This window comes from Apteryx mantelli, chromosome 1 (genome assembly GCF_036417845.1).
Source record: "Apteryx mantelli isolate bAptMan1 chromosome 1, bAptMan1.hap1, whole genome shotgun sequence".
In the NCBI taxonomy this organism is placed as follows: Eukaryota; Metazoa; Chordata; class Aves; order Apterygiformes; family Apterygidae; genus Apteryx; species Apteryx mantelli.
The window spans coordinates 169149754-169165860 of NC_089978.1; the positions used below are offsets into that span (position 1 = coordinate 169149754).

At 40.9% G+C, this 16107-nt stretch overlaps 1 protein-coding gene across 1 annotated transcript in view; it reads right to left on the reverse strand.

The window, feature by feature from the left end:
• ANO4 (anoctamin 4) overlaps positions 1-4845 on the reverse strand; it is a 230250-nt gene extending 225405 nt beyond the window's left edge. The window contains exons 1-3 of the mRNA XM_067296928.1: positions 4796-4845; positions 4499-4701; positions 268-504 (exon numbers count right to left, since the gene is read on the reverse strand). Coding sequence (XP_067153029.1) covers positions 268-504; positions 4499-4701; positions 4796-4845 — 490 coding nt within the window. The remainder of the gene's footprint in view (positions 1-267; positions 505-4498; positions 4702-4795) is intronic.
• Positions 4846-16107: the final 11262 nt, after the last annotated feature.

The following is a 16107-nucleotide window of genomic DNA, read 5'->3' on the forward strand; positions in this document are numbered from 1 at the left end:
TTACTAATTACATTATTGTGGTTGAGAATGAGATGCTCTTTATTTCTGATACCGTTTAAACCATGAGACAAAATTGCTGGAACAAGGATTACTTGGTATGAGCATGAACTCCTTCATGGAGTTTTTATGGTTTAATCCTGTTTGAATCTGTGATTCTGTAAATCCTCCCTTAGAAGCAAAGTAGTCTGGCAGCAAAAACTCTTAAGTTCTAGAACTGCAGGCTAAACTAAGCTCAGAAGTGTAAAAATAATAATAATAATCACTTACCTGTAGAGTCTTGACTCAAAGTTTCTTGACTGCTACTGATGTAAGAAGGCACTGGAGTAATAGAGAGTGAAGCTGGGCAGGATAAAGGATATGACAAATCATTTTGAGTAGGAAAACATCGACATACAGGCACAACAGCATCTTCAGAGAAGGTGAGAGGGAGGTGAAGGTCCCCATACACACATGGATTTTTCCAGCGAAGCAGTCCTATTGCAGGAGGGCCATCAGCATCAGAACCTGACAACAAACATCTAGAATTAAAACCTATGCCCTGGTTATGGAGTACCTTATAATTTTGGAGATGGAAGCTATAATAAGGTAATATCTACTCCTATTTTGATCTTTATGTTAGCCTGCCCCTTTAGAAGGAACGGTACATTTTAACCTAGTTCACTATCAGTAATGCTGTTAAATGCTCACCTAACTCTGAAAGTATACTTTCAGTACATATTCTCCTTGTACTCTGTAGCATTTAAAATGAAATAAGCCACCACGTTTCCAACATGAATCTACACTTTGCTGTTGTCTTGCTCATACTTAGATATCTGCAGGGCCTCATTTGCACATAACCTGGAGGTTTCTCAGTGAGACCAGAAGGCCAATGTCACCAATCATTTTATCAGCATCTTGATGACACAAAAGGCAGCAGTTCCCAGCTCCAGCCAGGTTCAGAGCTCAGCGGAAACCAGGCACTGGGTGGTACGGCTGCTCCACTGCCCCCTCAGACACTGCTCTGCTGTCAGATGTCCAGACTGCCTAGATGCAACCCTTGGCTCTTGTGCTGAGCTCCTCAACAATTCTTCTCTTACCTAGCAAGTACTAGCTTGGGCTTTTTTTCCATTTTAGATTCTTTAAATTGCTTTTAATTTTATATTCTTTAAACATTCTTGTTTTTTTGGGGGGGTGGGGGAAGGAGGGAGGGAGATCTATGTTCCATCTTACTAATAGCTCAACAGTATATGACATTGTGACAAAAAGAATAGGGCTTTTGACAGTATGCCACAAGTGTATGCCATAAGTTTTGATAGTATGTGGGGGACAGCTCCCTTGTAGAGGTAATTCCACTTCAAGTGATGATCAACTCTTCCCAAAAAACTTTGAAGTGTTGCTTTTTCAACTTACCTGTATACTGCAAAATAAGTGGACTTACTGAACCTCTCCCCTGCAAGAATTATCTCACTTTTGACTGATTCTTTTTAAGAAAGGCTCATGCTATCTTATTTTCTTCTTAAATCTCAAGTCCATGACATTTGCAAGACTAGCAGCATTTGGGTAGAAAATGCCCTGTCCACAGAACTGGACTATTGAGTGCAAGCAAATGCTTCAAATCTGTGATGGTCCTGTGGGCACACTCACAAATTACAAATGCTTCATTGTCAGGCACTGAAATATGATGCACAAATAGAGCTCAGACTTTCAGACACAATCATATAATGAATCCTTCTACAGAAAATAAAGCATTTAACAGTACACCATGCCAGACTGGAACTGGTAAGTCAGACTACTGGCTGATAACTTCTACCACAGCAGTACGAGAGCATCATACTACCATTTAGTCACTCTAAACCCTATTCTAGCAGGTATTACACCTGAGCATCAAACAGAAAAATGTATTTGAAGGGGGTGGCAGTTATCTAATTGTAAATCCTTAAAAAGGGGAACAACAGAACAGAAATTGTTCATCAGATCTTTCATAAGAGCAGCCTCTAGGCATTAGGAAATAAACCTCTTCAAATAAACTTGTGTGCGTCTAGAGAATTATTTGAGCTAGCCACTAGCCAGACACATACAGCAAAGGCCATCCAGTGTGGCCACTCCAGAAAGAGAATTGGGTGTCATTGCAGAAAGCTCAATCAACTGTAGTAAAATATTGCTAGATAATAGACAGTAATGCAGTAGACATGTTTAGCAACAAAGCCCCAGCCTCCCTATTTTCAGCACTTTCTTGTACTAAACTTTGCCTCATGCTTTTATAGAAACCTAGGATTGATGGATTTTCTAGGAAGTTAACCTCTGACATATTGTTAGATTTCTATAGCAACCATACAATATATTTGGACCTATCAATAATACAGTGGAGCTAGCAACAGATTGCTTTGTCTAGATATACCTACAGGGAGCTCCCCCCCCAGCCCTACCAGGTGTCGTACAGGATTTCTGTATAAGGATATCCACCAAACACAACACTTATCCCACAGTGCATGACTGCTTTATGGTGAATGCTCAGGAAAATTAAAGCATGTATACACACACATGTATATGTGATATGGAATTTATATTTAGCTGTACATATAATTACAAAAGACCCATAGCAGTTCTAGCATCCTACTGCATGTTCAGATATTTTAAATAAGCTTGCAGCCACTCCTTTCTTCAGTATGATTTCCAGTATCCATGGATTTTCACTTTTACCAGTAATGGTTCATTCCATAAATTTACCTGAAAGGACATGGAATTAATTATTTCTGAGCAAAAAATAAAATAAAATCACAAATACAATGTAAGGAAGAGACTATTAGTCGTCTTGTTTGTTCCTTCACTAATTCAGGGCCATTTTCCCTGTACTATACCAGTAGCTATATCCTGTACTGAACCACCAGCTTCACTTTGAGTTTTATCTGCAAGGGAGCATACACTGCAGCTGTAAGTGTGTAACATACAGACCATGTGAGACTGAAAATCAAAGCTACTCTATAAAAAGTAAATATATAAAATTAAAATTTCTCATAACGCATTGCCTCGAGTGAAGACAAGCCCTTCAAGGCTTCAATTGATGTGACTAATGAGATTAAACAAAGTAAAGAAAAAACTTTCACCGTGACCACTTCTGGTAAAGGTCTTGTAGACACGAAAAAAAATTGTCCAGTAGAAGTAATGCATACAAAAATGTATATATACTGATTGATGGTATATGTATTTATAAGCGCTCTTATATATAAAAATATATATTTTACACACATACATGGAAGTACCTATATGCATGTGTGTACATACAATGCTATTTCTTCCATCTGCATTCCAGCCAGTTGATTTCTAGGATGAAAGAGCTGGGACACTCAGGAAGCAAAAGTAATATTTTAGGCTGTTAAATCACAAAGTCATAACCATGTTTCTTCTGTGCTCAGAGAAGTTATAGAAAGCTTTTAAGAAAAACAGCCCTGAAGACCACTTAAGAAAACTGAGACCACTTTAAAAAGTTGTTGGAGTTCAAAAATGTGTATTTCAGTGTAAGCCCAACACCAGGGACCATTGCAGAGGGCAAGGCTAACCTTGGAGTAGTAACAGAGAAGCATGCGTGACTGCATGCTATGGGCACATGCTCTTTCTGCCTGCTTTGCTTAACCAGCTGACAGCACACCAACAGCAGAAGCAGAAGAGTGTTTGAAGAAGCAACTTCTACAATAATTACATATATATATATTTTTTTAAATTGTGCCTAGATTTTAACAATTCTAACAGCAAATGGAAGCAATATCTAGCTCTTAAGACAGCTTCTCAGTCCCAAGGCAGGGGGTTGCTGAGAAGTGTTTAACAGGACTGCTTAACAGAATAAGAGAATTTATGGTGGGAAACACAGCAGTATTTACAGATCTGCAGACAATGATCCTGCTGCGAGCTTATTGCCCTTCCCCAGGTGTTTGGGTACAGCTATGCTTTGCAAAAAAATAAAAATAAATGCAGGCACATGCACCCTTATCCTGGAAATGTTTCTCCCAGCACAAATGAATGTTTGATAGTTCCTTAGAGCTTTTCCATATGCAATGCCCCAGGGAGTAAATCCTAAAACTTGAATATGGATACAAACCCCCCTACCCCAGTCCCTCAAGTTTTCCCAGGAGACAACCACTTTTTCTGTGCTGCCTTCATTGTTACAGATGGGAACTGTGTTCAGCGTTTCCCTCTTTCTCTCTGCAGTTTTCTGTGAAGTGGCTCGACTGGCAGCTTGGGGGTTTCTCTCCCTGCCGTGCCAGGGGGGCTCCCAGGTTTGGTCCCCTCACAGAATCCCCCCTGCTCACATATTCTCCCTGCAAATCTAAAATTGCACATCTCCTCCTGAATCAGTAATCCTCAAAAATAATCCCTAGTACTGTTCTTTCTAACCAGTACAGTAATGCCATGCACCAACCACATAACTCAGTAAAATACCATTTCTGCTCCTTAACATAACGAACAGAAACTAAGAGATAGGAAAAACGAATTAACCCTTGATGGCCCACGAACTGCCCCCTACCTGGGCTCGAGGCCGGGTCTCTCGCAGGCTTGCAGCGGACCGTCACCTGCGCCCTGCGTGCCTGCAGCTCCCGCCTGTTTGCTGGCTTCTGGGAAGCCCCCATTTCCCAGCGCCTTTCCTCCCCTTCGCAGCTGCCTGCCTGGAGCCTCCTATTTGTGCACCAGCTGCCTCCTGAAGCCTGCAAGGTACCTGCTGGCCACGTGCTAGAAGCTCAGCCTTGCCATTTAAAGCTTTTTTTTTCTCCTCCTTTTTCTTTTCTGTCTGCCAACAAGTCCTGATGCTAGCAGCAAGACCCACCTTTCTCCTCCTGCAGCCGAGGCGGAGCGGGAGCTGCTTTCTCTCCGCATGGTGCACGTGGCTGCTGCTCGCGTGCCAGCTGGGCTGCTCTGCTGTAGTGTTTGGTAGGGAGCCGAGCTCAGTCAGAGGGGAAAAAAGCCCCTGATGTACTGGGTGTGTGTGTGTGGGGGGGGGGGGGGGGGTTGCAAAGAGACACACACATGTAGGCAGGTAACACCTGAGGGCAAAATCCGCTCTCTGGGTGACAGCAATAGGGACAGCTGTCTAGCATGGGGCCATAAGGAAAGTTCAAGATGAGCTGAATGCATTCTCACAAAAAACGGTATATTAAGAAGCAGCGTATATACGGAGAGCGAGTCACCACATAGTCCCTCCGCAACAAAACAAGGGCAAGGTCGAGAGACACGGGCGAGAGAGTTTCAGCCCTACATCACCCCCCCAGCTTCCTCTCCTGCCACACGTGCCCCTGCTCCATGCAGGAGGCAGAAGGTCCAACAGATCCATCGAGCCCAATGTAAGCGCCCGCCACGGGGTGGCCTGGGACAGGTGGCCAGCCCTGGGCCCAGCCAGCTTCTTGCTGAGGCTGTGGAAAGGATGCTGAGACCACCTGAACCACACAGCCTGCCTGCTCCCCTCCAGAGGTGAGAGGCCAGCAGCAGGTGCTGGGCTCACTCTGTGTGTAAGCAGGCTGGCTGAGGCACCTGAACCATACATGGCCGCTGGAAACTCAAAACTCCTCCCCAGTCTGATACCACCCTGCCAAGGTCCCACCTCACCAAGGTCCCACCCCACCAGACCCCACCAAGGGCAGGTGAACTGCTGAGAGGAACACCACAGGCTGGGGAGGAAGGGCAGAGGGGACTCATCTCTGCAGGTCCCAGAGGGTGAGGGCACCCCCTTGTCCCTGGGATAAGATTCCTGGGGTCCTAGCACCATTTCTGGATTTGTCCCACAACACTAACCAAAGGCTCAGCAGCCTGGGGTGGAGGGCAGCACAGACACAAATGTGCTGGAGATCAGTTTGCCTTGCTGCCTGTTCACCTCAGGCTTGAAAGGAAACTGAGATACCTCCCAGGTACATCTACTCTAGAACATATCCTCTATAGTCTTTGGCTGACCTTTTTAAGCAGTTAAAGGGACTTGGACACCTCATTTCCAAGTGTCTTTAGCAGATTTAGAAGTTTTAGTGCCTTTTGTCCTGTACAGATACTATGATCCCGTTTTCAAGTGACCTATTTAAAAAGGATATGGTATCCTGAAGATACAGGAAAATTTTGCTACTCCGCATTTTGACTCAGACATTCACACACATGCTACTAAATAAACTTTAAAATGGCAGCCACAAGATAAAGGATCTTAGAGCAAAACCAGTAGCCAGTGCACACAACTGAAAAAAATTAGTAAAGAAAGCTTAATAAAAAATGCTGTGTTACATAAACATCATACTAAAAAAAATGCACCTACTAGAAAGGGGGTGGGGGACCAAAAATAAAAACAAAAAATAAATAAAAGGAAAACAAGAGTCACGCACCAAAAGAAAAACAGAAGTGGAGTATAAAGAGCATTTGAATGAGAAAGGTTTGGGGGAGAAGAGAGGAGATTCAGTCCCAATATCCCCAGGCAATAAGGGAAGAGATCTGCAAAAAGCTTTAGTTCACCTAACACCCATATTTTCAGAGTTTATAAATTTAAAGAAAGGATTTAGTGGTAGATCTCCAATCTGAGAGCTGAACACCACCTATAGGGAATACCTCAAAGTCCCTCACATACTCTCCTGTTGCACCATTCCCACAGACTGAACAGACTCTTCTTCGCGATTGTTGTCACCATACCATGTATTGACATGAGGTTTCACAAGAAGTTAAAACAACCAAGTATTCTACAGAAAATATTAAGAAAGAACATATAAGCATGTACACAGATACAAAGATTAAAGTTGTCCAAACACTATGCCAGTGCTGTTGATGAATTGTCAATATACCTATTTCACATCCTTAACTGTTTTCCTTTCCCTATTTTCTTTCACATAGTAAAGCACATACGTATTAAAGCATATGAATATGTACTGGGAAACAGAGCTTAAATCTTTTTTGAAAGGGGAGATAATACATTTTAAAACATTTTTACAAAATATTAAGGTCTGCGAAGGTAATCTACTGTTGCATGTGGAGCAGATGCTAACTAGCCTGCACAAAGAGAGATTGCTTTTTTTTTTTTTAATCATTTGTTCCGAATGAACCTTTGCCTTTCCATCTACTGAATTAACACATTTGGGGAACAGATGACTTATAGGTGGCAAAACAAAACAAAAACCCCACAATAACAGACCACCAGTACCATTCTCCATTATGTAAAAAAGGTATAAGCCTCTATCAGCTTTTTTTTAGTCTTAGACATTTCTAGTACACATACGTGTATATAGATATATTTAGCCAAATGGGATGACAGTAATTAGCTTCAAGAAATTCTATTCCAGCTAAGCAGATTTGACATTCACACACAGCATAAAACTGAAAGTGCATACGTGGGACTTTTTTCAAAGTTTGGGTTAAGCAGAAAATCAGCCTTTAGCTGTGTACTATCTATACACGCCCTAGTTCAAGCTTGTGTAAATATCTCTTTGCCCAACTTTCAAATGCTGGTGTTAGCTGCCAGAGCGTCTGACGCCTGACCAGATGCAAAAAGCAACTTGACCATGTTATGGTAAGAGAAGCTGATGAGATTAATTTTATATCTTGGCAATCTCTATATTCCTTCCCCTCTGCGGAAAGGGAATTATCCTTTAGCTGCCTCTCATTTGGATATGGGTCTCTCTTGAGAGTATATATTTCCTGTGGTTGTTGCCAATTGCTTTGCATCTAAACTAGACAAGAACCAAGACTTGCGTAAACTCTTGCTAAAAAATAAACACACAGCAATTTATATTTCCTCTACTAAAGATCTAAATGCCTCTCAGGACATTATCTCATATCAGGCATAGCATATACGCAAGGCTCTTATACTAATAAATACAGACACACACACACATATATCCATATATCCTGGCCACATTCTATTTTCTGACATGCGAGCAGCTTCCTCTGATTCACATCAAGGCTACACACACACATCCAAGGACGGAGTTTTAGGTTCAGCCACAGAACAAGACGTCGACCTTCACTATTATGTTCTGTAGCCTATACAGGCAGAAGTCTTTAGATGTTTTGACATCCAGTGGAACCAAAACCCACAAGCCTAACAGCTTTCTTCCCCATCAGTTACTGTAGCTGAATAAAAGTTAAATAAATCCTAGAAACTTTACTTTTTATTATGGAAATGGAGGAACAATAGTTAGACTCCACAACATCAAGAAATTCACTCCACTCTCTCAATTTAACTGTTTCGTACCTAGAGAAAGGACAGCTCTGTTCAGAAAAAGGCAGCAGAACTTCTTGTTGCAAGCACTGGCATAACAGGGGGGTTGCTATAGACCTTCACAAAAATAAATGAGAACGTCAATAACAATCTATCTGGGAAATCTCACTGAGGATTAGATGTAAATTGTTAATACGTTTTCCTAATTCAAGCAGTTAGACAACAGGAATGAAGAATTAGATGCAGAGTGCCAGCTGTCTGTAATATATAACCTAACATCACCACAGACTATATCAATTAACCTTTATAAACAGAAGGAAAAAAAGTCTTGGCACAAATTCTTGCATTTTGGAGCAAATATTCTCCTCAGCTTTTTTCCCCTCTGCCCCCTTTTCTGTGAAATCTGCCTCCCCTCATTTTTAGCCCCAGTACTGACAACCCCAAGCATTTAATAAATAAATAATTGAAGAGCAAAAGCTGAGAAAGTCAGACTGGTTTAAACTTCTTAAGATTGAGGGGGTAAAGCAGGTTGGAAGACTTAGGGTTTTTTTAGGTAGCCTTCCTACTTTCATGCCTTGAAGGGGAAATTAAAGGTATAATATCAATACCAGTTCCAAACTACAAAGGGGCAAGTCTGTTCCCCTCCTGCCTAAAAGGCAGACTCCTCCTATCTTTTGCTAAATCCTGACATGCAGCCAGCTGCCTGTGTATCATTCCCCTGCCTTTTATCTGTCTTTCTCACCTCCCCTTTCACTGACTCCACACTTCGGGCTCTTCCCATTTCCCTTGCAGTGCCTCGGAGTCTTTCTCCACATGGTTCATGGCCCCCAGAGCCTTGACACCAAAAGCCTCACCTTTTTCTGACAGCAAGCACCTCAAGAGATACTGAAGGGCTTTGAAACGCACAGCTAGGTTTCTTCAATCTCCTCTCCCCAAGACTGCCCTTAGGCCATTCTGCTGCTAGCAACATGCAGATGAGAGAACATAAAATATTCACGCATGTACTAAGTTGTGAGCAAGCAAATAGCATGGGTAAATCATCCATGATACCACCCCTTTCCTTAAGCCAACATATGCAGGCTTCCCATATCTCTGCAGCATCTTATCTTCCTCTCCCCTAGTTTTTTTTCAATAGCTTTGCCAACTGCAGATCAAAGTGAACATACCTGGAGTTTGAATTTTAGGCAATCTTTCTTGCTCCTCTGCAAGAGGGCATCATCTGAATGCAGCAGGTTCCGTACAGCCCCACACGGGTTTGCCACACTAAAATGAACAATTGGATAGGTGGCAAGTGGAGCAGCTTGCTTTTCTTCATCATTGGATAATATAGTGGCACTGGAAGTTTCATCCAAATCTGAATGATAATTCAGCTTCTCTGAACCCTTTCCTGGCCGCATACACACAGTGTTTTTACTTCTTTCCAAAAGCACATGTTTCTGTCCTGTTATACCATCTTTTGGCCCTAAGTTACTGAGTCTTAGAAATAGTTTTTTGCTGTTAAAAATAATTTTAAAAAGTTCTAAGGGATTCTTGTCTAACTCATGATTTATGGTAACGAGCAAAAGAATAGGCATATGAAAATAGCTCCTTTCAGCTTAAAACTCTCATCTGTTATTACTGACTTGCACCTGATGAATTTAATAGCAAGAGTAAATTTTCACCACATTTAATTGCAGAGTCATCACTCCTAGGAAAATATGAAAGGAGGGCTATTCTGGCTTCCTTGGCAGATTGATAATTAAAGCCCATTTTTGCAACCTCTTGACTATGCTCTTAACCTTATGCTCAAGAAGAATCCCACTGGCACCGGTGCAGCTGGATAATTTCTCCTGGATAAAAATAAAGCATGCAGGCAAATGAAGAATCTGAATCTAATTTCCAAAGAGCTTATCAAGCCACCACTACATATCCAGCTCCAATTAAAACACCGGGTTGACCATAGCATCAAGAAATATCATTAGACCTCATGATTGTTTATTAGTTTATGAGCAGAAGTAGTCTGGGAGATAGCAGGTAGTTTAACAGCACATGCCCTTGAGCTTTTATTAGTCTGTCTGTGCAGAATCAGATCTTACCAAAGGCATTATTTGTTCAGGTAAGATTAAACACTTTATTGTAAAAACAAATGAAGTAGTATCATGGCAAACACCGCAGTATTTTCCAAAACCCAGATTCCTAGTGTGTTTTTAAAAATTACTTTTTTGCTTATCTGTGTGTCAAGTGAAAGGCAAGCTAAGCCATATGCTACATCAATTCACTACCTGCTGGAACATTTGGCACAGAACACTTCCAGAGAGAAGTGTTCCCACAGAAGTAAGAAGCTGAACTAATCAAGAGTGGAGAGCAGGAGCAAGCCTATCTGCAAACTGCACACCTTCGCTGATTCAAGAATCCTGCACCACCAAAGCAACATCACTTAATCCAGCTCCGTGGCAGTCACCTGTGAATTTTGTTCTTGGACAAAATTTCTTAGTTTGCTGTTTTGGGTTTTGAGAGTTGCTGTAGAGCCATACCTTTTTAATCTTTCAAGTGTGCAAATGCATCTTGTCCTAGGGAGCATGGTGTGGTTTGTGACTGACGTATTTTTAGTTTGCGACTGTTATCCTGGGAGTGAAGAAGGAGAAGGAAAGGTCTGAATAATGTGGTTACAGAAATTTAACGTGGCATTTCTAGACCATAGTTATGAATTTGAGACTCATGAATATAATACCCTGGGGAGAGGGTGGGGACACAGGGTTTTAAAGCGCTACAGTCTGTCAGCATAAAAGACCTAGAATAAGGTTACATGCTTTTTTGGTTGTTTTTTTTTTTAAATTCATAAGTCACTCTGAAACCCAGTTCTTGGAAAACTAATCATGCAATGTCTTTTTGAACAGGCACAGTAAGAGCAATTGTTTCTCACTGCTTATGGTCTTCCATGTACTCGTTTCTGTTAAGATGCTGACAAGCTTGCTGACTAAGCTGGTAGTCACTGGCTAAGATGATAAATCATCCAAAGAAGGCAGATAATTCTATTTCAGTTGTATAGTATATGCAGTTACTTTTTCTGGTTTTCTTTCTTTCACCCTTTGGCACAGGGACCAAACTGTCCCTTTATCACCCAAACAGCCCCCCTTTTTGAACCTACCTTAATCTTTCACAAACACAAAAACCTACCTCTGCTTGATTTCAACAGGAACGTATACGGCAGTAAGTAGCATATTCCCAGTACAGTCCAGAGCTTATATAACACCAAGTATATTCCATGTTTCATTCTGAAGGACAACATACAGAACCACATTAAAAAATGCAAATAGTGTTGAAAAGTCAGGTATTACAAGTTTAAGAGCTAAAATAATTAGATTAATCAGAATACCTCTTGCCTCCTGATCTCACTTCTTTTATGTGCATTTAAGATGAGGTGAACTGTAATTTCCTGAAGACATACTAGTTCTTCTTTCACAGGACTGAGAGACAGGTGTGAATCCCTTTAGGGATTACAGGAGAGAGGAATGATAAAGAATATTCTTTTTTCCTGCTTCAAGCAGCTAGCTTTTTGCCTCTAAAACAAGACTTACACCTTCTCTGCTTGCTCTCTGAAGTCCTGCATGATACCAGGCAAATCAGTTAAACCAGCCCTTTCACAAGCAGCTGCTCCTTTTTACTCATTATACAGGTGCCTGACTTAAGCCCATTAGTCCAATTAGCAGTCCTGCTAAAGACTCCCAGCTGTAAGTCAAGTCACCTGAAGTCATTTGCAAGTTACTCAGTCCCTTCTCACACTAACTACTTTGAATGATGAAGTGCAAGAAGACTGAAGTTAATTAGCTCAATTGAGTGGATGCTTTAATCTCAGTGACTTTCTGCCTTGATTTTCTTTCTATGTAAGGAGATAAGCCTGCTTCACTTCCCGGCTCCGGACGTACTCTGATGCCAGTGACGAGCATCCTGGAAGAACTCCCATGGCAATGAATCACTGTCTTCAGTGCTGGCTCCAAGCAGTGGGTCACAAATTTGGCAAGGATCCCTGCACTGAAAAATGGGGGGAAACCCGAAATACTGAACACGTGCTCATGAGCCAGAGCCGTCTGCTCTGCATGCTGAGTGAAACAGCGTCCTGATGAACAAACAGAGCATGACCGCTAGTGAAAGCATGCAAGTGAGCCGCTTGAAGGTGGCACAGACCATCTTAATTCTGACATTTTTTCAAACCATGAATCTTTGACTTTACAATCCTAATGCAGTTTTTAACATATTACTTTCAAACATTTGTTCAATGAAATGGACTGTGACTTAAGGGACCAAGTCTCAGACAAAACTAGTGAGGTTTTTAAACAAGAATTTACAAAGAAATAAAAATAAAACCTTCCCAACGTTTCCCTTTACAAAATCAAAACAGGCATAGTCTAGCATAGATTTTCTTTTTTTTTTCATGTAGATTATTGGATACCAAAAATGTTTCTTCATATTGCTTTGTACGTATTTTGACATAGCTGAATATCCTGCTATAGCTGAGGATGTATTAAAATTCAGACCATACATCTGTGTATTTGCACAACCCTTCTACATCTAATGTGAGTATTATACAGGAGTTTTATACTAGGACTATAGACCCCAAGTGTGTGTATTTAATTTGGTTTTAAAATAAACTCACTCTGCTGCTCTTTTCTTTGGATGCAGCAATAAATAACTTCAAGGTACTGCAAGGGTCACTGCTGCAGTGTGTACACAATAAAAGTAATTTATTATGGTCCTGTTTCACAGGTGTCTATAGAATCCAATACTCAGCAAAAAAAAAAAGCTGTGAAGAGGCATACTGCTCATCAGAATGACGCACCATGGTAATTAAGTATGTTCTGCTGGGAATATAGGTTCTAGCACAAGGAACTTTCTGTTACAGCAGCTATGCTTCAGAAAAGTAAAAAAATAATAATGCTTATATAAAAGATCAGCACATTACAAAAATCGAAACCTGAACTTCAACAATTATTTTTATTTTCAGAAGTGGGAGATAGAGCATATACTTTTGCATTGCAATTGTGCATGTAAACTGATCTTAATATTGTTCTTGTGAGGAACCATGATTGAATACATCGATAAACACTAATTCATGATACTTTTCCACTGTGTGAATATGCAAACATGGTCTTTTGCAGGGGAAAGATTTAAGTTTGACCTCACTTTGTAGGACCTCAGTTTTGCACAGTACTTTCTGACTTAACAACACCCACCAGTTTGACAGCTAAGTTCAGTGCTGCAATCTTACTCCTAAAAAAACTTTTAGTACAAGTAATCTGTCAACATTTTCTGTCTAGCTACATTCCTCAGAGAAATGGCCAGTTGTCTGCTGCCCCTTAAGGATTTTCTGCCATCTAAAACACAATAATTTGCACAAAATGCCATAACAGCATTTATTTACATCAGATCAGTTCCCTTCCCTGACTAGAACACCATTCACTGCCACTATCCTACTTTTGCAGTGGTAACACACCTGAAAGTTCAGGTCTAAGTTAATGGGGACTACTGGATAGCTGGGAGATCTGTACCATAAGCAGATCACAAGTCTCAAATGCTTTTAATATTTTAAAAGTTTTAAATTTTATTTTTTAAGATGTTCAAACCATATAAAAGTCTCCAGGTTATTTAAATTTCACACAACTTATTTTTCAAAAACTTCAGTAATGAAATGGTCTTTCTTCCTTCTTGGCTCTAAAAAAAAGAAAATCTTGAAAAGGAGATTTTCAAAATGCATTTGCATGAAATGAAAGGGCCTTACAAAATTAACCATCTCTCACATTATTTTCTGCATACCACATCTAGGTTTTGCTAGCTAAGAGGTGTTATTTGAATCCAGTAGAAAAGTTTTGCCTCTGGATTTTAAGAGAATATAAAAGTCTTAAATTGTCTCTTCAAGTAGCCTCTTTTCAATGCATAGACACCAGAGGGCCCCATAACACTTGCTGATCAAACACATTGCAGCTTCAAAAATACTCTCCCTGTAGAAAAATAAAGAAGAGGTATATAGTGTGCTCTTTAAAGCTAGAGCTGTTTGAAGTTTTAGAAAGAGAAATTTTAAAAGATTAAAAACCATAAAACTGCCCAGCCATAACTGAAGTTCTCTGAAATTCAGATATATGCTGCTGTACATTCATGCACCTGTGCTTCCCACGTCCAGTCTCAGGTTTTTGGATGGTAGTATGTATATGATGTTCATTTGTTTTGGTGTTTCCCCTGAGTCAGATATTGGCATAAAAAGGAGAATGAAGCTGTGGCTCGCATGGAGCAGCCCAGTTACGCAGGGCTTTCATGCCGCTGGAGGATGTAGGGCAGTCACGGACTACAACCTGGACAAGCGATCTCGGAAGTCTTCTCCAGTCTCATTTGAGCAATGGTCGCCGCACACATTTCACTGAGAGATCGGAGCTCAATGTTTACAGAGCAGTCTGCCAAAAGAAGGGCCAGAACTGGAGATGCTGGAAATTATGAACTGTATCATCAGAATGTGACCAGAGCTCCTAGAGGCCTCTGCACATATCTAACACAGCTACAATTTTCGGTGACTTTGCTGCTAATTCTTGAGGTTTTTCCTGTCAGTCCTAAGCAAGTTACATTTTATGCATCTTCTTACAGGCTCCAAAATCCATTTGGATGGCGTTTGCCTTTTGTTCATTTCCTTCTGACCAGCACTTGCTTACAGGAAGGTCCAATTGGCTTTGTCTATTGTAAGTAAAATACCATTAGTTGGACAGACAGATTTATCAGTGTGAAATATGTAGGGCTTTGGAAAAATACAGGGAGATTGATCTGTAGGTTCAGATGAACTCAACTGCTCCCTCCAGTATGACTCTGGAGTATGTCCTTAGGTTACCTGATCCAGCCTGTACATTTATTACAGGAGATGTGCCATCAGCTTGCAAAGGTACCTAAGGACTTCAATGGCTACGGCATCAAAGAAAGCAGTTCTGCTGGTTCAAATAAGGGACCTACAGAAGCTGAAAAGACTAGACTGAGGTGACTAGATGGGAAACTTTAGCATGGGCATGCTCAGACTCCTCCAAGTTTTATAATATAGTCAAAATCACAGCTAGGTACACTTTAATCAGCATGAAAAACAGGACCTATCCCAGCCTGTCATCCCAGAAGCAGATGTCAACAGGGCATTGCAGGGGTTTCTCCATGTATCAAAGAGAATCTGGTTTAATTAGAGCATGTCATAAATTTTATTTGCCTAACTCACATTATCATGAATTGGTGACAAGCAGGATCACTCTGTACTCAGCAGTTCTCCAGCTTAGATGCTAGCAAGTAAAGGGAGTGCAGATGCAATTTTGGGGTGTTCTTCTGCCTTTCCCTTCAGAACAACAGGTCCAAAAAGGGATTTGAGGCCTTCATTAGATTTACAAAACCCATTTTGTACAGATAGGATCCAAACTTGTTTTGCCAACAGCAGGGTCACCAGGATCATGAGAACAAGTGGAAGAAAAAAGGTGTTCTGTTGACCGAATAGCTGGACATTTTCTTGTTAAGAGTACATTGAGCAAATTGTCACAATACAATAAACTCTACTTTTTTGATAGTCAGATTTACAGTATCTTAATGAGAAATAGAGCATTCTGGTGACTACTGCAGGAAATCCATTCAGTACAAGACAATGCAACGGTGAAACAATTACCCTAAAAGTATGGATAACTTTATGAAGAGCATGACAGTTGTGTTGAGCCATAAGCTTCTGGCAGAGGAAATGGAAATGTGCTTACAGGACTTTTTGTTAGAGAGTTGCACATTGGCAGTATAAGCTACAGTGAAGAAAGGACCAGCTTCCCCAAATTATGAACTCCATCCTGGAGTTGAACCCAGACCCCTGAATTAAGCACCCAGAATCCACCAGAGAGGAAGTTCTGATTTTGATGCATTTACAGGCTTAGCAAGGAACCAGCATTTCCCATTGCCTACTTGCAAGCAAGACCACAACTAGAAAA